The following is a 22,396-nucleotide window of genomic DNA, read 5'->3' on the forward strand; positions in this document are numbered from 1 at the left end:
TCTAGCTGATATCACCTAATAAGTAATGACAATCACAAGAAAGAAAGCAATCAGCTTTGAAAGAATATTTCTTTTATTAGTTGTTTTCTCAAGAACTAAGTAGTACTAAATATGTGCTATTGGCTTCATTTAAATCTTCTCTAAAGTAGGAACACACACAAATAGCTGGAGGAACTCAATAGGCCAGGCAAAAAGTACAGTGGATGTTTTGGGTCTACTGTAGGAAGACTGGTTGTTGTTCCACTCGATGTCAGAAACAGTTTTAATGCTGCCGACTAACTACTGAACAATGTAAAAAGAGAAAATAAAACTCCATGAAGCATATAGCTAGAAGAGTTAGTTGTAGTGACTATTCCCCGTTCATATTTGAAGTAAGGCTGGTTGTGCAGCCAAAAAACGGGCACATCCAGACTCTCGTTCTGATGGAAACATTTTCCATTCATCAGCTGGTAGTGGTAGCTTCCCACAAGGTAAAAATCCCAATGTTATTTTTATTTGGTAATCAGTAACTATCCTCTTGATGTTATATAATACAGCAAACCCAAACATGATAATTGGTAAGGACTGTGCTTAACATAAAGAAACCTTCAGTTGGCAAATAGGATTATCCTTCTCTGCCTTTTATCTCGTTTCATTTCCTGTTCCTTCCAGAATATTCACATAATGATAATAAACCAATTACAAATTAGCCTGAAAAGATCTGTTTATTTGAAATCTGTCTTTTATGCAGTAACAATTGTTAATCCATGATCAGACTACCTCACTAGTTCCATGAGGTTTTACCTTGTACACAGACCTTTCATGACACCTCATCAAATACCTTCTGAAGATCTACATCAGCATATTCCCCTTTGTTGAAACTGATTGTTGCTGTAGCAAATATGTCAAATATAATTAACCATTCATAAACCATGTTGACTTGCTTTAAGATTTCCAAATGACAGCTGTTTCACCCTTGATTCGAGATCAAAACATCTTAGACCATAAGACTTAAGCTGTTAGGAACAGGATTAGGCCATTTGACTCCCCGAGCCTGCTCGCCCATTCCATCGTGGCTGATTAATTATCCCTCTCAAAACCATTCTCCTGATTTCTCCCAGTACCCTTTGACACCCACACTGGCAACCAGTGAGTGAGTGGGCCAGTGAAGGAGTGGAGCTTTGAGGCTTTGGCTCGACAGGTTTTGTCAGTTTTGGCAGTTGGCTTGTGCAATCAAGTCAATCAAGATTTGAATAGCTCAGACTCAGCAGAAAGCAGTTGATTGGGCAATTGAAAATTGAAAAGCTCAAACAAATAAAAGGAGGGGTAGCTCAAGCTGAGCAGCCAGTGAGTGAGTGGGCCAGTGAAGGAGTGGAGCTTTGAGGCTTTGGGTCAAGAGGCTTTGGCAAGAAGAGGCAGAGGATGAGCTTGCTCCCAGTGAGGTAAGGCCGGGTAAGTTTCTTTAATTAATTTAATTAACTTAGGAGATGGTAATGGAGGCAGTAGATAGGGCAGTCCAGTGCTCTGATTATAGGATGTGTGAAGTCAGGGACAGCACAATTGTCTCTGATGACTACACCTGCAAAAGGTGCATCCAGCTGCAGCTCCTGTCAAACCGAGTTAGGGAACTGGAGCTGGATGAACTTCGGATCATTCAAGAGGCAAAGGCAGTACTAGATCAGAGATTCAGGGAGACAGTCACACCTAAAAGTCAGGAGCCAGGTAACCGGGTGACAATTAGGAGAGGGAAGGAGAATAGACAGAAAGAGCAGAGCACCCCTGTGGCCATTCCCATCAACAATAAGTATACTGTTTTGGATACTGCTGGTGGGGATGACCTACCAGGGACAAGTTGTAGTGGTCACATCTCTGGCACCGAGACTGGACCCTCAGCTCAGAAAGGAAGGAGAGAAAAGAGGAAAGCAGTAGTGATAGGGGATTCGATAGTTAGGGGGACAGATAAAAGGTTCTGTGAGAGAGATCGAGAATCCTGGATGGTCTGTTGCCTCCCTGGTGCCAGGGTCTGCGGTATCTCGGATCGAGTTTTCGGTATTGTCAGGAGAGAGGGTGAGCAGGCAGATGTTGTGGTCCACGTGGAGACCAATGACATAGATAGGAGCAGGGATGAAGTCCTGAAGAAGGAATATAGGGAGTTAGGAAAGAAGTTCAAAAGCAGGACCTCAAGGGTGGTAATCTTGGGATTGCTGCCTGTGCCACGAGACAGAGAGGGTAGGAATAGGAAATCATGGCAGATGAATGCATGGCTGAAGAGTTGGTGCAGGGGGCAGGGGTTCAGATTTCTGGATTATTGGGATCTCTTCTGGGGAAGGATGAGAGGGGACTTGATAGAGGTCTACAAGATTATGAGAGGCATAGATAGGGTGGATAGCCAGTACCTGTTTCCCAGAGCATGAATAGCAAACACCAGAGGACATATGTACAAAGTTAAGGGAGGGAAGTTTAGGGGAGACATCAGGGGTAAGTTTTTTACACAGAGGGTTGTAAGTGCATGGAATGACTTGGCAGGGATGGTGGTGGAGGCTAAAACATTAGGGGTATTTAACAGCCTCTTGGACAGGCACATGGATGAAAGAAAAATAGAGGGTTACAGAGTAGTGTGGTTTTAGTACTTTTTGTAAGGAATATATGGGTTGGCACAACATTGAGGGCTGAAGGACCTGTACTGTGCTGTAGTGTTCTAGTGTTAATCAAGAACCTATCAATCTCTGCTTTAAATATACCCAATGACTTGGCCTCTACAGCTATCTGTTGCAATATATTCCACAGATTCACCACCCTTTGGCTAAAGAAATTCTTCCTCATCTCTGTTCTAAATGGATGTCCTTCTGAAGCTGTGCTTTCTGGTCCTGGACTCACCCACGATAAGAAACATCCCCCAACAGAAAATAGTCTTTGTTAGTGACTCAGATCACAAGAATAATTATTAATGAAAATAAGCTTAGCTTGATGTTGCATAATTGGGCAATTGTACAAGTCAAAACATTGGTAATAAGCATAATTATGATATGCAAGTTCTCCATTTCTTGATGAATTTTCCCAGAGTATCGTTTAAAAGTATAATCATTGAAATTCCAACATTATCATCATGTTATAATGTTCAGTGTGATTTTATGCATTTTTAACCATCATTGAGTTTTATTTTTCTGTACCTTCATAAGTTTCCAGGTTCTGCAGCAGTACAAACAACATTTTGTGAGGAGGAATATGAAAGCTGCTAAACAGGTAGCAAGCAATGCTACCACATCCAGGCAATGATATTGATACCATGACAGAGAATGTGCTGCAGGCCGCAAATGTTTCGCTCCTCCATGTCGCATTACAAACTCAATCCAGTACACAGATCTTTCCAATGGAGTTAATTGTTGGTCATGATGAATTCTAGATAACTTCATTGCATTTTCTTTGTATCTAAGGGAATAAAAGTAATTAATTTTTCTGTTTTCTCTTTATTTTGAAGCTTAATTTGGATTTTAGTGCGCAGTTGAATTTTTTACACTAAAGACATCAAGAAGATTGAAAGAGTGCAGAAGAAATTTTGTTTGTAAAGGAGTAAAAGTCCTTTGGATAGTTTAATTGAATATATGTGTATAAGTTAACAAATTACTCTGACCACACTCAATGCAAACTACATCTCAGATACAAACAAGTTCAATATTTTAACTCAAATTTCAGAAGAGCTCCCTGCTGCAATATCAAGTTCTTTCTTTCTTTCTAATATCTTTTCAAAAAGCTAAATCATGCCTCATTACAGCCCAAAAGTGTGATGCAATTGCCTGTATTTCTCCAGTCAACTTAATGCAATACTAGTCAGTTATTAAATGAAGTTGGTGATGTCGCAGTAAAGGACGATCTTTGCCAAATCTTCATCATGATTATACCTTAACTGCATAAATGAAAGGTTAACTTTCATTTGAGTTCAAAAGTCAGGAAATTATGTTGTGGCTTTATGAAACTCTAATTAGGCAGCATCTGGCATTAGATAATTCTTCCAAAAATGGTTGTCACAGTATACGAAGGATGTCAAGATTTGGAGAGGGTGCAGAAGAGGTTTACCAGGATGCTGCCTGGATTAGTGGGCATGTGCTATAATGAGAGATTGGACAAACTTGGTATTTTCTTTTGGACTGGCAGACTCGGGGAAATTTGATAGAGGTTTATAAATTATGAGAGACGTAGACTGTATCTTCTACCCCAGGGTCAAAATGTTTAATACCAGAGGACAACATTTAAGGTGAGTGGTGGTAGTTTCAAATGAGATGCAAGGGGCACTATTTTTTTTTTACACATAGAATGGTGAGTACCTGTAATCAACTGCCTGGGGTGGGAGTTGAGACAGATAGATTAGAGCATTTAGGAGACATTTAGATAGGCACATGAATGTGAGGAAAATGAGAGGATACCTGCGTGTATATATATTGGAGGCACAGAAGCATGAAGGCACACACTCAACAATTCAGGAACAGCTTCTTCCCTTCTGCCACCTGATTCCTAAATAGATCATGAACCCATGAACACTACTTCACCTTTTTTAATATTATTTCTGTTTTTACACTACTTGTAATTTAACTATTTAATATACATATATACACTTACTGCAATTGATTTTCTTATATTTTTCTGTTCTACATGCTTATGAAGTGCAATGTATTACTGCCGATAAGTTAACAAATTTCACAACATATGCCAGTGATATTAAACCTGATACTGAATTACAATCAGGTTTAATATTACTGGCATATGTCATGAAATATGTTGTTATCTGGCAGCAGTACATTGCAATAAATAATGATAAAACTTATAAATTTCAACAAGGTGATCTAAATTAATGACAAACATAAAACACAAAATAATTGATTGCATAACATAGAAAATAGGTGCAGGAGTAGGCCATTTGGCACTTTGAGCCTGCACCGCCATTCAGTATGATCATGGCTGATCATCCAACTCAGAACCCTGTACCTGCTTTCTCTCCATACCCCCGATCCCTTTAGCCACAAGGGCCATATCTAACTTCTTCTTAAATATAGCCAATGAACTGGCCTCAACTGTTTCCTGTGGCAGAGAATTCCACAGATTCACCACTCTCTGTGTGAAGAAGTTTTTCCTCATCTCTATCCTAAAAGGCTTCCCCTTTATCCTTAAACTGTGACCCCTCGTTCTGGACTTCCCCAACATTGGAAACAATCTTCCTGCATCTAGCCTGTCCAATCCCTTTAGAATTTTATACATTTCAATAAGATCCCCCCTCAATCTTCTAAATTCCAGTGAGTATAAGCCTAGTCGATCAGTCTTTCTTCATATGAAAGTCCTGCCATCCCAGGAATCAATCTGGTGAACCTTCTCAGTACTCCCTCTATAGCAAGAATGTCTTTCCTCAGATTAGGGGACCAAAACAGCACACAATACTCTAGGTGCAGTCTCACCAAGGCCTTGTATAACTGCAGTAGAACCTCCCTGCTCCTGTACTCAAATCCTTTTGCTATGAATGCCAACATACCATTTGCCTTTTTCACCACCTGCTGTACCTGCATGCCCACCTTCAATGACTGGTGTACAATGACACCCAGGTCTCGTTGCACCTCCCCTTTTCCTAATCGGCCACCATTCAGATAATAATCAGTTTTCCTGTTCTTGCACCCAAAGTGGATAACCTCACATTTATCCACATTAAATTGCATCTGCCATGAATCTGCCCACTCACCTAACCTATCCAAGTCACCCTGCATCCTCTTAGCATCCTCCTCACAGCTAACACCGCCACCCAGCTTCATGTCATCCACAAACTTGGAGATGCTGCATTTAATTCCCTCGTCTAAATCATTAATATATATTGTAAACAACTGGGCTCCCAGCACTGAGCGTTGCAGTACCTCACTAGTCACAGAATTCACCCTCTTTAATATGATGCACCAAATCTTCACTGGTGCTGCCAATTGGTTTTAGAAATCACATAATTAGTTAAATGGAGAACACCTGTGTACAGTCACGGTGTTTCAATTGATTGTAGTAAAAATACATCAGTGTCTGGAAGGTTCAATTGCTTCAACTGTGGATATAGACTTCCACTTGGCAAAACAGAAGCCAAGGGGTTGGTGGGGATAAGAATTAGGAGATTATGGGCTTAAGAGGAGACCATAGGACCACAAGACATAGGAGCAGAATGAGGCCATCTGGTCCATCAAGTCTGCTCCACCATTCAATCATGGCTGATCCTTTCTTTAAATCTCCTCCTCAACCCCATTTCCTGGCCTTCTCCTTGTAATCTTTGATGCCATGTCCTTTCAATCTCTGCCTTAAATACACCCAATGACCTGGCCTCCACAACTGCATGTGGCAACAAATTTCACAAATTCACCACTCTTTGGCTAAAGAAATTTCTCTGCATCTCTGTTTTGAAAGGTTGCCCCTGAATTCTGAGGCTGTGCCCTCTTTCCTAGACTGTCCCACCATGGGAGACATCCTTTCCACATCTACTCTATCTAAGTCTTTCAACATTTGAAAGTTTTCAATGAGATCTCCCCCTCATCCTTCTGAATTCCAGCCAGTAGAGACCTAGAACCATCAAATGTTCCTCGTATGATAAATCTTTCATTCCTGGTATCATCCTTGTGAACCTTATCTGGACCCTCTCCAAATCCAGCAAATCTTTTCTAAGATGAGGGGCCCAAAACTATTCACACTACTCAAGGTGAGGTGTCACCAGTGCCTTATAGAGCCTCAGCATCACATCCTTGCTCTTGTATTCTAGACCTCTTGAAATGAATGCTAACATTGCATTTGCGTTCCTCACCACCAACTCAACCTGCAAGCTAACCTTCAGGATGTTCTACACAAGGGCTCCCAAGTCCCTCTGCATCTCGGATTCCGAGATTTTCTCCCCGTTTAGAAAATAGTCCGCACATTTATCTCTATTAACAAAGCGCATGACCATGCATTTTCCAACATTGTATTTCATTTGCCACTTTCTGGCCCATTCTCCTAATCTGTCTAAATCCTTCTGCATCCTACCTGTTTACTCAAAACTATCTGCCCTTCCACTAATCCTGGTATCCTCTGAAAACTTAGCAACAAAGCCATCTATTCCATCATCTAAATCATTTATACAGAGCATAAAAGGAAGTGGTTCCAGTACCGACCCCATGGGAACACCACTAGTCACTGGCAGCTAACCAGAAAAGCATCTTTCTATTCCCACTCGCTGCCTCCTACCAATCAGCTAATGCTCAAACCATGTTTGCCTCCCAGGTGCCGGGATCCGGGATGTTTCTGATTGCGTCCATGATATCCTGAAGTTTTGAAGCTGAACAGCCAGAGGTGATGGTACATATTGGTACCAAAGGCATAGGTGGGAAATGGGAGGAGGTCCTGAAAACGGACTGCAGGGAGTTAGGAAAGAAACTGAGAAGCAGGAATACAAGGGTAGTAATATCATATCGGGATTACTGCCTGTGCCAATGCGACAGTGCGTATAGGAATAGAGTGAGGTGGAGGATAAATATGTGGCTGAGGGATTGGATCGGGAACAGGGGTTCAGATTTCTGGATCATTGGGACCCCTTTTGGGGCAGGGGTGACCTGTACGAAAAGGACGTGTTGCACTTGAATCCGAAGGGGACCAATATTCTGGCAGAGAAGTTTGCTGAGACTTTTGGGGAGAATTTAAACTAGAATTGCTGGGGGATGGGAACCGAACTGAAGAGACGGTGGAAGAGGTGGTTAGCTCACAAATAAAGAAAGCTTGTAGACAGTGTGAGAGGGAGGACAGGTAATAGAGAAGGGATTCTCTCAGACTGATGGTTTGAGATGTGTCTATTTTAATGCAAGGAGTGTTGTGAACAAAGTGGATGAGCTTAGAGCATGGATCAGTACTTGGAGCTATGGTGTTGTGGTCATTACGGAGACTTGGATGGCTCAGGGGCAGGAACGATGACTTTGAGTGCCAGGCTTTAGATGTTTCAGAAAGGACGGGGAAGGGGAGCAAAAGAGGTGGGGGTGTGGCACTGCTGATCAGAGATAGTGTCATTGATACAGAAAAGGAGGAAGTCATGGAGGGATTGTCTACGGCATATTTGTCAAACTCAAGGCCTGCGGGCCGGATTGGAATTATCTTTGGCCCGCGAGATAATATCTAATTACTATTAAAGCTGGCCCCAGTAATCGAAGCGCCTATGGCGTATGATATGGCTAATGCTGAGTTTATTCAGGTACCAGGTTTTCAGGGTTTTTAGTGTTTATTCGGCAGTCTTGCTCGGCAGTCTTCTTCATAAGAAACGGAATTTGTAAAGTGAAACACTTTGTAGTTATAGCAGAGACTGAGACACATGAGAGCAGGCTGAAAAAACGGAGGCAACGAAAGCTGCGTTTGCACGCGTCCGACTGATCTGGCCCGCATGAAGCTGCATTTTGCTCAATCCGGCCCGTGACCTAAAATGAGTTTGACACCCCTGGTCTACGGAGTCTCTGTGGGTGTTAGAAACAGGAAGTGGTCAATAACTCTACTGGGTGATTTTTATAGACTACTCTTTAGTAACAGGGACATCAAGGAGCAGATAGGGAGACAGATTCTGGAACAATCCAATAATAACAGGGTTGTCATGATGGGAGATTAGAATTTCCACAATATAAATTGGCATCTCCTGAGTGCAAGGGGTTTTAGATGGGGTGGAATGTGTTAGGTGTGTTCAGGAAGATTTTCTGACACAATATGTAGATAAGCCTACAAGAGGAGAGACTGTACATGATCTGGTATTGTGAAATAAACCTGGTTAGGTGTCAGGTCTCTCAGTGGGAAAGTATTTTGGACATTTCTATGTCCTTTACCATAGCATTGAAGAGGGATAGGAACAGACAAGTTAGGGAAATATTCAATTGGAGGAAGGGGAAATATGAAGCTATCAGGCAGGAACTTGGAAATGTAAATTGGGACAGATGTTCTCAGGGAAATGTACGGCAGAAATGTGGCAAATATTCAGAGGATATTTGCGTGGAGTTCTGCATAGGTATGTTCCAATGAGACAGGACAGGATGGTAGGGTACAGGAACCATAGTGTACAAAGGCTGTTGAAAATCTAGTCAATAAGAAAAGAAAAACTTAGGAAAGGTTCAAAAAACTAGGTAATGATAGAGATCTAGAAAATTATAAATCCCTTCTCTTCATGATTTTTATAAATGACCTGGATGAAGGAGTGGAGGGATGGGTTAGTAAATTTGCTGGTGACGTAGAAGTTGGAGCTGTTGTGGATAGTGTGGAGGGCTGTCAGAGGTTACAGTGGGACATTGATAGGATGCAAAACTGAGCTGAGAAGTGGCAGATGGAATTCAACCCAGGTAAGTGCGATGTGGTTCATTTTGGTAGGTCAAATATGATGGCAAAATATTGTATTAGTGGTAAGACTCTTGGCAGTGTGGAGGATCAGAGGGATCTTGGGGTCCGAGTCCAGAGGACACTCAAAGCTGCTTCGTTAAGAAGGTGTATGGTGCCCTTCATCAATCATGGGATTCAGTTCAAGAGCTGAGAGGTAATGTTGCAGCTCTATAGGACCCTGGTCAGACCCCACTTGGAGTACTGTGCTCAGTCTGGTTACCTCACTACAGGAAGGATGTGGAAACTATAGAAAGGGTGTAGAGGAGATTTACAAGAATGTTGCCTGGATCGGGGAGCATGCCTTATGAGAATAGGTTGAGTGAACTCGGCCTTTTCTCCTTGGAGTGAAGGAAGATGAGAGGTGACCTGATAGAGGTGTACAAGATGATGAGAGGTATTGATTGTGTGGACAATCAGATCCCCAATGCCATTAGGCTTTACAATTCAACCGCCAGGACTTAAGAACTTTTTAAAAGCTATTATTAATGCTTTTTGAGATAGTGATTTAGATGCATATCATATTTTTTTACTGAGTTAAGTATTGTATGTAATTAGTTTTGCTACAACAAGTATATGGGACATTGGAAAAAAAAGTTGAATTTCCCCATGGGGATGAATAAAGTATCTATCTATCTATCTATCTATCTATCTATCTTTTTCCCAGGGCTGAAATGGTTGCCACAAGAGGACACAGGTTTAAGGTGCTGGGGAGTAGGTACAGAGGAGATGTCAGGGGTAAGTTTTTTTTATGCAGAGAGTGGTGAGTGCATGGAATGGGCTGCTGGCGACAGTGGTGGAGGTGGATACAATTGGGTCTTTTAAGAGACTCTTGGATAGGTACACGGAGTTAGAAAAATAGAGGGCTAAGGGTAACTTTCTCGGTAATTTCTAAAGGAAGCACATGTTCGTCACAGCATTGTGGGCTGACGGGCCTGTATTGTGCTGTAGGTTTTCTATGCTTTTATATTAGTAACTTCCCTGTAATACCATGGGTTCTTAACCTGGTAAGCAGCTTTATGTGTGGCACCGTATCAAAGATCTTCTGTAAGTCCAAATATACAGTACAACGTCCACTGCATCACCTTTTTCTATCCTACTTATAATTTCCTCAAAGAATTCCAACAGGTTCATCAGGCAGGATTTTCCCTGAAGGAAACCATGTTGACTTTGTGCTGTCTTGTCCTGTGTCACCAAGTACTCCATCACCTTGCAGTTAACAATTGACTCTGACATCTTCCTAACCAGTGAGGTCAGGCTAACTGGTCTATAATTTCCTTCCTGCTGCCTTCTTCTTTTCTAAAAGAGTGGAGTAACATTTGCAATTTTCCAGTCCTCTGGCATCATGCCAGAGTCCAATGATTTTTGAAAGATCATTTTTAATGCCACCACAATCTCTATCATTACCTCTTTCAGAACCCTAGGGTGCAGTTCCTGTGGTTCGGGTGACTTATGTACCTTTAGGTCTTTCAGCTTTTTGAGCACCTTCTCTCTTGTAACAGTAACTGTAACCACTTCTCTTCCTTTACATACTACAACATCAGGCATACTGCTTGTGTCTTCCACTGTGGAAGACATGAAAATACTTATCTAGTTCATCGGCCATCTCCTTGTCCCCCGTTATTATTTCTCCTGCCTCATTTTCTAGCAGTCCTATATCCACTCTCATTTCTCTTTTGTTTTTAACACACTGGGAAAAACTTTTACTATCCACTTTGATATTATTTGCTAGTTTGCTTTCATATTTCATCTTTTCCCTTCTAATGATTTTTTAGTTGCTTTCTGTAGTATTTCTTCATTTTTATAATACACATGTCCTTCACCTTCCTCATTTTTCCAAGAAACGCATGCCATCCCTGCCAACAGCTCCTTCCAATTTACTTTGGCCAACTTGTCTCTCATACCAGTGTAATTTGCCTTACTCCAATGAAATACTGGTAAATCAGACTTTACTTTCTCCCTAACAAATTTCAATTTGATCAGTGGTTCCTAAGGGTTCTTTTACCTTAAGCTCCTGAATCACCTCCGGTTCATTGCATAATACCCAATCCAGTATAGCTGATCCCCAAGTAGGCTCAATGACAAACTGCTCTAAAAAACTCTTAGGCATTCAACAAACTCACTCTCTTGAAATCCATTACCAACCTGATTTTCCCAATCGACCTGCTTATTAAAATCTCCCTTGTCTACCATAACATTGCCCTTTTGACTCGTTATTTCCTGTTATAACCTGTGGTCAACCTCCCACCTACCATTGAGAGGCCTGCATATGACTGCCATCAATGTCCTTTTACACTTATAGTTCCTTAACTCAACCCACAAGAATTCAACATCTTCCGATCCTATGTCACATCTTTCTATGATTTAGATAGATAGATAGATAGATAGATACTTTATTCATCCCCATGGGGAAATTCAACTTTTTTTTCCAATGTCCCATACACTTGTTGTAGCAAAACTAATTACATACAATACTTAACTCAGTAAAAAAAAAATATGATATGCATCTAAATCACTATCTCAAAAAGCATTAATAATAGCTTTTAAAAAGTTCTTAAGTCCTGGCGGTAGAATTGTAAAGCCTAATGGCATTGGGGAGTATTGACCTCTTCATCCTGTCTGAGGAGCATCGCATCGATAGTAACCTGTCGCTGAAACTGCTTCTCTGTCTCTGGATGGTGCTATGTAGAGGATGTTCAGAGTTATCCATAATTGACCGTAGCCTACTCAGCGCCCTTCGCTCAGCTACCGATGTTAAACCATCCAGTACTTTGCCCACGACAGAGCCCGCCTTCCTTACCAGCTTATTAAGACGTGAGGCGTCCCTCTTCTTAATGCTTCCTCCCCAACACGCCACCACAAAGAAGAGGGCGCTCTCCACAACTGACCTATAGAACATCTTCAGCATCTCACTACAGACATTGAATGACGCCAACCTTCTTAGGAAGTACAGTCGACTCTGTGCCTTCCTGCACAAGGCATCTGTGTTGGCAGTCCAGTCTAGCTTCTCGTCTAACTGTACTCCCAGATACTTGTAGGTCTTAACCTGCTCCACACATTCTCCATTAATGATCACTGGCTCCATATGAGGTCTAGATCTCCTAAAGTCCACCACCATCTCCTTGGTCTTGGTGATATTGAGACGCAGGTAGTTTGAGTTGCACCATATCACAAAGTCCTGTATCAGTTTCCTATACTCCTCCTCCTGTCCATTCCTGACACACCCCACTATAGCCGTGTCATCAGCGAACTTCTGCACATGGCAGGACTCCGAGTTATATTGGAAGTCTGATGTGTACAGGGTGAACAGGACCGGAGAGAGTACGGTTCCCTGCGGCACCCCTGTGCTGCTGACCACCGTGTCAGACCTACAGTCTCCCAACCGCACATACTGAGGTCTATCTGTCAAGTAGTCCACTATCCAATCCAATTTGATGCAATTCGTTAGCAGTAGAGCCACACCACCCCCTCTGCCTACCTTCCTATCCTTCTGAGATAACGTGAAACCTTGGACATTCAGTTCCCAACCACCACTATTCTTCAGCTACGATACAGTGACAGCCACAACATCATACCCGGCAATCTGTAATATTGCAACAAGATCATCCACCTTATTTCTTATACTATGTGCATTTAGATGCAACACTTTGAGTACTGTATTTGCTATCCTTTCTGATTCTGCATCCCTAATGATTTGATACTCAGCCTTTTGACTGCAACTGAGTCCCATCACCTGCCCATCCTTTCTGATAGTCTGACTGCACCCTATCTTTACTTTTTTACCATCTGTCCTGTCCTGAGTCCCTTCACTCCGGTTCCCACTTCCTTGCCAAGTTAGTTTAAACCTTCCTCAAAAGCTCTAACAAACCTGCCCACAAGAATATTGGTCCGTCTCAGGTCCAGGTGCAATATGTCACTTTTGACCAGGTCACACCTCCCCCAGAAGAGATCCCAATTATCCAAGAACCTGAAGCCCTGCCGCTTGCACCAGCTTCTCAGCCTTGCATTAATCTGCCAAATCATCCTGTTTCTACCCTCACTGGTGAGTGGCACAGGCAGCAGTCCAGAAATTACTACCCTAGAGAGCTTTCTACCTAGCTTTCTAAATTCTCTTTTTGGGACCTCATTGCTTTTCCTTCCTGTGTCATTGGTACCAATATGTACCAAGATATCTGACTGCTCCCCTACCCTCTCAAAATGTTGTGTACACAGTCTGAGACATCCCTGACCCTGGCACCTGGGAGGCAACATACAATCCTGGTGTCCCGTTCACGTCCACAGAATCTCTTGTCTGTTCCCTTCACTATCGAGTCCCCAATCACTACTGCTCCCTTCTCTCTCTTTCCCTTCTGCACCACGGACCCATGGTTAGTGCCAGTAACCCGGTTGCCATGGTATTCTCTCGGGAGTTCATTCCTCACAAAAGTATCCAAAGCACTATACTTGTTTTTGAGAGGAATGGCCACAGGGGTGCTCTGCTCTAACTGCCTATTTCCATTTCTCCTGACAGTCACCCAGCTACTCGCCTCCTGCAACTTGGGGGTGACTACTTCCCTGTAACTGTGATTGATTATATCCTCGCTCTCTCATACAAGCTGAAGGTCATCCAGTTGCTGCTCCAGATCCCTAATGTGATCTTCGAGGAGCTGCAGCCAGACGCACTTCACAAGATGTAGTTCCCCAGGAGACTCTGGGTCTCCCAGTTCTCCAACATCTGGCACAAAGAGCATACCACAGCCATTTAAATGGCACAGTAAGCGAGGGGAAAAACACAAACGCTTTACACAGAACCGACACCTCTTCTGAGCTGAAGCCTCCTTTGAGCCAAAGCCTGGCGTTTCTACTCTCACCACTTGCCTCCTCCCAACAATGGCTGCTCAGCTTATCCCTTTTGTACTTTTATTTAGTTCGTAGAACTCTGTTGATGCTGCTGATAGGCCATGTTCAATGGACAAACACCCTCGAATGTCCCTTTTTAAACAACTGCCGCCAACCTGTGAGAAATACCTCTTGGTAGAGCTCTGTTGATGCTGCTGATAGGCCATGTTCAATGGACAAACACCCTCGAATGTCCCTTTTTAAACAACTGCCGCCAACCTGTGAGAAATACCTCTTGGTAGAGCTCTGTTGACACTGCTGATAGGTCATGTACACCTTTATAGAATACATAAAACTGTAGGATTGATGACAGAAAGGGGTAAAACAAGATGGGAAGGAATTATATTGACTTGACTTAGAACTGGGCATACTATGCTTAATTATAGACCACAAGACATAGGAGCAGAATTAGGTCATTTGGCCCATCAAGTCTGCTCTACCATTCAGTCATAGTTGTTCTTTTTTCCTCTCCTCAACCCTGTTCCCTAGCTTTCTCCCCATAACCTTTTATGCTGTGTCCAATCAAGAACCAATCAAGCTCTGCCTTAAATACACTCAATAACCTGGCCTCCACAGCTGCCTGTGGTAACAAATTCCACAAATCCACCAGCCTCTGACTAAAGAAATTCCTCTACATCTTTTTTAAATGGATGCCCCTCTATCTTGAGACTGTGTCCTCTTGTCCGAGACTCCCTCACCACAGGAAACATCCTTTCCACATCTACGCAGTCTAGGCCTTTCAACGTTCAAAAGATTTCAATGAGATACCCCCTTATCCTTCTAAATTCAAGCAAGTACAGACCCTGATGTTCCTCATATGATAACCCTTTCATTCCTGGAATCCCAACTGGACCACCTCCAATGCCAGCACAACTTTTCTTAACTGAGGAGTCCAAAACTGTTCACAATACTAAAGGTGAGACCTCACCAGTGCCAGATAAAACTTCAGCATCACATCCTTGCTCTTGTATTCAATCAGTTTTGAAATGAATGCTAATATTGCATTTGCCATCCTCAACCAGCTAGTTAACCTTCAGGGTGTTCTACATATGGACTCCCAAGTCCCATTGCATCTCAGATTTTTGGATTTTCTCCCCATTTAGAAAATAGTCTGCACATTAATTTCTATTACCAAAGTGCATGACCATGCATTTTCCAACATTGTATTTCATTTGCCACTTTCTTGCCCATTCTCCTAATCCGTTTTAAGTCCTTCTGCATCCTACCTGTTTCCTTAACACTACTTGCCCCTCCACCAATCTTCATATCATCTGCAAATATGGCAACAAAGCCACCTATTCCATCATCATTGATATACAGTATAAAAAGAAGTGGTTCCAACACTAACCCCTGTGGAACACCACTAGTCACTGGCAGCCAATCAGAAAAGCATCTTTTTATTCCCACTTGCTGCCTCCTAAAAATCGGCCAATGTTCTATCTTAGTAACTTTTCTGTAGTACCAAGGGTTCTTAAACTTAATCATTCCATGTTTCTTGGTGCAAAACATCATTCTGGGGTGAGTCAGTTTTGTCATCGTTATAAAAGAGTTGAACGCATTCTTCTACAATGTGAAGCATACAGGTTGAAAGAAAGCAAATGCTAGCTTTGGGATTGATAGTTTTCACTTAAAAACTTTACGAATTAAAATTTAATTTAATTCACAATATTGTCTTTCATTATTGACAATCTATAAGGCTTTTGGGGGTAATTTAGTTTTCATTTGATAAAGAACCAGTGAGGGTTTTATTTCCCAGCTCTCTACACCACACTCCAGTCCAGTTGGTGGAGAGAAGAAGGGGGGAGAGGAAGGCGGGGGGGGGGAATAGAGGAAGGGGGAGGAATAAAGGAAAGGGGTAGAGGAAAGGGTGTAGTGGAAGGAGAGGTGGAGAGGTGAGAGTGGGGAGCAGGGTGTTGGGGAGTTGGGGAGTGGGGCGTGGGGAGAGTGGATGGGGAGTGGGGGAGAGGAAGGATTCAACTACTGGTGAGTCAGTATCCTGGCAAAAACTACACCACGAAGACAAAAGAACACTCCAAGCAACTCTGCGAAAAGGTTATTGAAAAACACAAGTGAGGAGATCAATACAAGAAAATTTCCAAGTCACTGAATATCCCTTGGAGTACAGTTAAGTCAATCATCAAGAAATGGAAAGAATACAGCACAGCTGTAAATCTGCCTAGAGCAGGCCATCTTCAAAAACTGAGTGACCGTGCAAGAAGGGAACTAGTGAGGGAGGCCACCAAGAGACCTATGACAACTCTGGAGGAGTTACAAGCTTCTGTGGCTGAGATGGAAGAGACTGTGCATACAACAACTGTTGCCCGGGTGCTTCACCAGTCACAGCTTTATTGGAGAGTGGCAAAGAGAAAGCCACTGTTGAAAAAACTTGCATGAAATCTTGGCTAGAGTTTTCCAGATGGCATGTGGGAGACTCTGAAGTCAGCTGGAAGAACATTCTATGGCCTGATGTAACCAAAATTGAGCCTTTTAGCCGTCAGACTAAATGTTATGTTTGTCGTAAGCCAAACACATCATCAAAATCATACTATCCCTACCATGAAGCATGGTGGTGGCTGCATCATGCTGCAGGGATGCTTCACTGCAGCAGGCCATGGAAGGCTTGTGAAGGTTGAGGGCAAAATGAATGCAGCAAAACACAGGGAAATCCTGGAGGAAAACCTGATGCAGTCTGCAGGAGAACTGCAATTTGGGAGAAGATTTGTTTTCCAGCAAGACAATGACCCCAAAGATAAAGCCAAAGCTACACAGGAATGTCTTAAAAACAACAAAGTCAATGTCCTGGAGCGGCCAAGTCAGAGCCCAGACTTCAATCCAATTGAGAATTTGTGTCTAGACTAGAAATTGCAGAATCCAGATGTGCAAAAGTGATAGAGACCTATCCACACAGACTCAAGGCTGTAATTGCTACCACAGGTGCATCTAATGAATACTGACTTGAAAGGGGTGAGTAATTATGCAATTAATTATTTTGTTTTTAATAATTGTAATAAATTTAGAGCAATTTGTAGAAATTTGTTTTCTCTTTGACACGAGTCTGTTCTATTGATCAGTGTAAAAAAAAACAAATTAAATCCACTGTGATTCAATGTTGTAGAACAATAAAACATGAAAAATAAGTAGTGCAGAAAGAGGGAGAAAATTACCAAGGTAGTGTTCATGGGTTCACTGTCTGTTCATCAGTCTGATGGTAGAGGGGAAGAAGCACTTTCAGAAGTGTTGAGTGTGTGTCTCAGGCCCTTGCACAGTTTTCTGTCAGGTATGCCAATGCACCATATTCTACAGTAATGTTTAATGTGCTTCCTCGCAGTGTTTTATTCTTACCTTGTTCCATTGATCACAGTGTTAAGAGCATCAACCAAATCCTGTGCACGTAATGTGGCAAAATTAAGGACCACAGCAACCCCCTTTACTTTCATGTGAGCCAAGTTATCAGGCTGATCGGCAAACAGAGGAATACCAACCAGGGGTACGCCATGATAGATAGCTTCATATATCCCGTTGGTACCACCATGAGTGATGAAAGCTCTGGTCTTGGGATGCCCTGGAAAAGCATAGAAAATAAAGACCACAAATTGAACCCCATAACTTCCGATCTGATGGGCTACTGATTGGATGGTGTTCATTATTATAAAAAAGCCCTTGTAGTATTTATTTGTTCATGTGTGTAGACGTTACCAGCATTGCCAGGAGTTACTGTCCATCTCTAATCAATCCTGAACTTCAATGAGAGTTAACGTTTGTGATGTTGAATCTGATGTAACATACAGACCTGTCTGAGGAAGAAGGCAAATCCCCCTCCCTACATGGACCTGATGAAACTTTACAACAATTATAGTGCTGGGAATAATTATAACTTAGACTGTATATTTTCAAATTCTGGATTTTAAAAATTTAATCACTCAGAGTAAATTTGAATTCCCCAGCTATCGTGGTGTGATCAATCTGTTCATTCTGGATCAATGGTTCTGAGCTATACTTGGTGGTCCAGTAACAAAACTACAAGACCACATACTCATTATGGTATTGTCATGTACCCTGTGACCGGGTTACCAAACCAGCAGAAATGGAATGATACGTTGGAGTCTGGTGGTACTGTAACTAAAGGTGTTTATTAGTAAACTAAGTAATACAGTATCAAAAATGCAAATATACATATAAAACAGGTTAGCAATGATAAATACAGAAGGGTAGAACTAAGAATCAAAACCAAGCTCTATCAAAGTCTAGGGGTAAATGAATAGTCTTAAGATAATGCAGAGTTTAGTTCAGTTCAGTTTAAGTCGAGGTAGTTGCTGTTGTGACGTTAGAGAGAGAGAGAGAGAGAGAGAGAGAGAGAGAGAGAGAGAGAGAGAGAGAGAGCGAGATGTGAGCAGCTGCAGCAGGCAAACCTTCCGTTGTCTTCTTGTTCCGTTGTACTGATGTGGTCATTCGGTTATGACCCCTCCGTTCTCGGCTAGACCGTTCTTCCGTTTGTGACCGTTCATCACTCTGGCGTGATTGGACACACATACAAGCCCCCACCTGTCCTGCCATCACACTGTGAGCTTTGTGACCGATCTCCTGACTCGGTCCTCCAAGCCCCCACCTTCCTGTGGGTGCACAACACTCTTGCAGTGTCTCGTGGCATGTCTGCTGCTGTCTCAGCAGACCCGTCTTTTATCTCCCCAGCCGGGGTACCAGCCATCCATCAACTCCATGTCCATCAAACTGGCCACTCCCTCCTGTCTCAGCAGGCACCTGGTATCACTCTGCTGTGTCAGCAGAGATCCACACAGACAGGCCAAATGTCCTTGGCGTTAAAGTCAACAATTAGTGAAGAAGCCATAATACTAAATCATCCATTTTAATCCTTGTCTCTCTCTCTCCCATCTGCAACAGGATGCCTCCCCCCTTTTCATCTCTCTCTCTCGTTAGCAGCATAGTTCACAGGGGGGTCAACTCTGGACCCCATCTCCAGCTGGTTTTCTCATCACACATAACAGTATGTCATTGTATACCTTGCAAGGTTTTGAGTTCATTCGCTAATGAGACATTTATTACACTATAGTAAAAGGGACTGTTTGAGTCATTGAATCATGAAGCCCACTACATCCAGCCTGACCCTTGGAGACCCATCTGTTCATAGCCCACCACATCCGATCTGACCCATGGACACCCATCTGTATTAATCCCATTTTCCAGCACTTGGCAAATAACTCATCCAGACATGTCTTAAGCACTGAGAATAACTCTGCTTCTAATACCCACCCCTGACAGAGCGTTCCAGATATCCTGTCTCTACTGCTGGCCCACATAAATAAATAAATATATATGTACACAATACCCCGGCCTATATATATATATATATACACACACACACAATACTCAGGCTCTTACCAAGTAAGTCATTCTGAGGAAGCCAATCATACAACTTTGTATTAGATGCCAGTGCCCTTGGTTTTTTTCCAGCGTATCTCCAGATAACCTAAAAGAATGGATAGACATATCATGAAGCTTGAAGGATAGACATAACCCTAATGTGAGGCCATGGATAGACATATCAGAATGGAAATGGGACGCAGAATTAAAATGTGTGGCCACTGGGAGATCCTCCTTTCTCTGGCAGACAGAGTGTAGGTGTTCAGCGAAACGGTCTCCCAGTCTGCGTCGGGTCTCACCAATATATAAAAGGCCACACCGGGAGCACCGGACGCAGTATACCACACCAGCCGACTCACAGGTGAAGTGTCGCCTCACCTGGAAGGACTGTCTGGGGCCCTGAATGGTGGTGAGGGAGGAAGTGTAAGTGCAGGTGTAGCACTTGTTCCGTTTGCAAGGATAAGTGCCAGGAGGGAGATCGGTGGAAATGGATGAGGGGGAAATGAATGGACAAGGGGGTCTGCGGAATGCAGAAAGGGGGGGAGGGAAAGTTGTGCTTGGTAATGGGATTCCATTGCAGGTGGCGGAAGTTACGTAGAATTATACGTTGGATCCGGAGGCTGGTGGGTTGATAGGTGAGGATAAGGGGGATCCTATCCCGAGTGGGGTGGTGGGCGGATGGGGTGAGGGCAGATGTGCGGGAAATGGGAGAGATGCATTTGAGAGCAGAGTTGATGCTGGAAGAAGGGAAGCCCCTTTGTTTAAAAAAAGAGGACATCTCCTTCATCCTGGAATGAAAAGCCTCATCCTGAGAGCAGATGCCCATCACTCTGCCTGTTCTCCATCTCCCTCTGGTGCTCCCCTCCCACTTTCTTTCTCCCTAGGCCTCCCGTCCCATGATCCTTTCCCTTCTCTAGCTCTGTATCCGTTTTGCCAATCACCTTTCTGGCTCTCAGCTTCACCCCATCCCCCCGGTCTTCTCCTATCATTTTGCATTTCCCCTCCCGCTCCTACTTTCAAATCTCTTACTATCTTTCCTTTCAGTTAGTCCTGACGAAGGGTCTCGGCCCGAAACGTCGACATTGCTTCTCCCTATAGATGCTGCCTGGCCTGCTGCATTCCACCAGCATTTTGAGTGCTTTGCTTGAATTTCCAGCATCTACAGATTTCCTCGTGATTACTAATTGTATTGGGTCCTATTCCTGTTCTGGACTGTTCTATGTTCTACATTCTATTCATCAACCTAAATCTCTACTTTCACGATTAAATGTATAAATATTACACTTAATGAGATTTGGACATGTTTTCTTTGAAAATGGAGATATACTCCTCAAATGATGTGAAAGATCTGGGTACGTTTGCAATTCAATGTTAATTTGAAATTACGCTGAGGCCTGAGAAGCAGAATTTTAGAAAAGGTTGCAGTGTACAGAAATTATTACTACAGAATATTTATTGTTTAATATTGTGCTGAGGTTCCTTGGGAAACAAACAGAAAACCTCTTTCCCAGACATTGCTTCACTTTGCTTCCTCAGATAATGGAGCAGAGGCTATTGTTTCCTCATTCTCCCTAGTCACCTTGTTTGACCCATGAACATGAATCAAGGTAGCCACATCTAAGTTCAGTATGTTGTACTTCTCAAGTGGGTTGTGTGATGCCAATGCTATTAAAGCTCCTGTGTACAATGCTGCTTCGGTCAACATCTTCTGGATAGATCATGAAACCATATATTTCACTTCTTTTATGTTTTTAATGTTTGTTTTTCTTCTTGAATGTGATCCTGGGACTGTGATTTGCAGTTTGGAGATCATTTGGGTGTTTTAGTGAGAATCTAAGAGGATTCCAGGAGGCAGAATGATTAAAGCTTCCATTGTTCACTGATTAAAGCAACAAGGTGAATACAGAAACTGAGTGCCAGCTGCCTGCCTTTTGATCACTGGTGAGATTGCTCTGCTACCAGAGAGGGGAGACTGCCTTTTGATTGCTGGTGGATCACTCTGCTGCAGCAGAGGGAAAGTCCTGCTACTGTGCCCAGAGAATATTACCAAGGTTTTCTGCATTTTGGATATGGACTTGGACTATAGACACTTTTTTTAGTCTGACAGTTTTTATATTCTGTGTTTCCCCCACCCCCCGATCTTACTTTTTTTTGTGTACAGGAGAGGGGGGTTTGCAGATTGGTGTGCCTGTTCCATTTTTGTTTGTTTTTTTGTGCAGGGAGGAGGGATTTGAGGTTGATGATTGTGCTACCACATTTTTCTTTCTTGGCTTCACGGCTATCTGGAGAAGAAGAATTTCAGAGTTGTATACTTAGATAATAAATGAACTTTGAAGCTGTGAACCAGCTTCCTGCAGAAGAGGCTGCTTCAGCTTCTGACTCTGCCCAACAATTCAATGCTTTGCTGTGCACTGCCTCTCAGTTCATGAGACTCCATCCAGTCAAAGCCCATGATCAGGTCCACAGCTCTATCCTATTATTGGTAATTGGACACTTCTGTCTTTAATCACAATCTAACAATCTGCCTCCTGTAACATGGGAAGCCTTCCGTCAGACCAGCTTACCCTCACTCACACTCACAGGGCAGCAGTGTCAATGTGAGTTGACAAGCAGACTGCTAATATATTAGTGATAACACCTTCTACAAATTCCATTAACATACTCAGCTCTAGCCCTAAGATCCCGATTTCCTGTCAAGTGATTAGTTGACCTTTACCTCTTTGCAAGCAAGGTGAACAAAGACATTTGTCCTTTCTGACTATTGCTTCCTTCAGGGACC

The 22,396-nt window shown here is 42.8% G+C and overlaps 1 protein-coding gene across 4 annotated transcripts in view; it reads right to left on the bottom strand.

The window, feature by feature from the left end:
* Positions 1–685: 685 nt before the first annotated feature.
* Positions 686–22,396, bottom strand: part of LOC140738586 (UDP-glucuronosyltransferase 2A2-like) — a 101,039-nt gene continuing 79,328 nt past the window's right edge. For 2 of the 4 annotated variants that reach the window (XM_073066100.1, XM_073066068.1), the window contains 3 exons: positions 19,636–19,723; positions 17,581–17,800; positions 686–3,408 (listed from right to left, as the gene is read on the bottom strand). In XM_073066100.1, the coding sequence (XP_072922201.1) occupies positions 3,126–3,408; positions 17,581–17,800; positions 19,636–19,723 (591 nt within the window). In that variant the 3' untranslated portion in view covers positions 686–3,125. Of the gene's footprint in view, positions 3,409–17,580; positions 17,801–18,570; positions 19,049–19,635; positions 19,724–22,396 lie in introns of those variants that run through there. The other 2 variants (XM_073066089.1, XM_073066078.1) reach the window with 2 other exon arrangements.

Source organism: Hemitrygon akajei, chromosome 2, assembly GCF_048418815.1.
Source record: "Hemitrygon akajei chromosome 2, sHemAka1.3, whole genome shotgun sequence".
NCBI lineage: Eukaryota > Metazoa > Chordata > Chondrichthyes > Myliobatiformes > Dasyatidae > Hemitrygon > Hemitrygon akajei.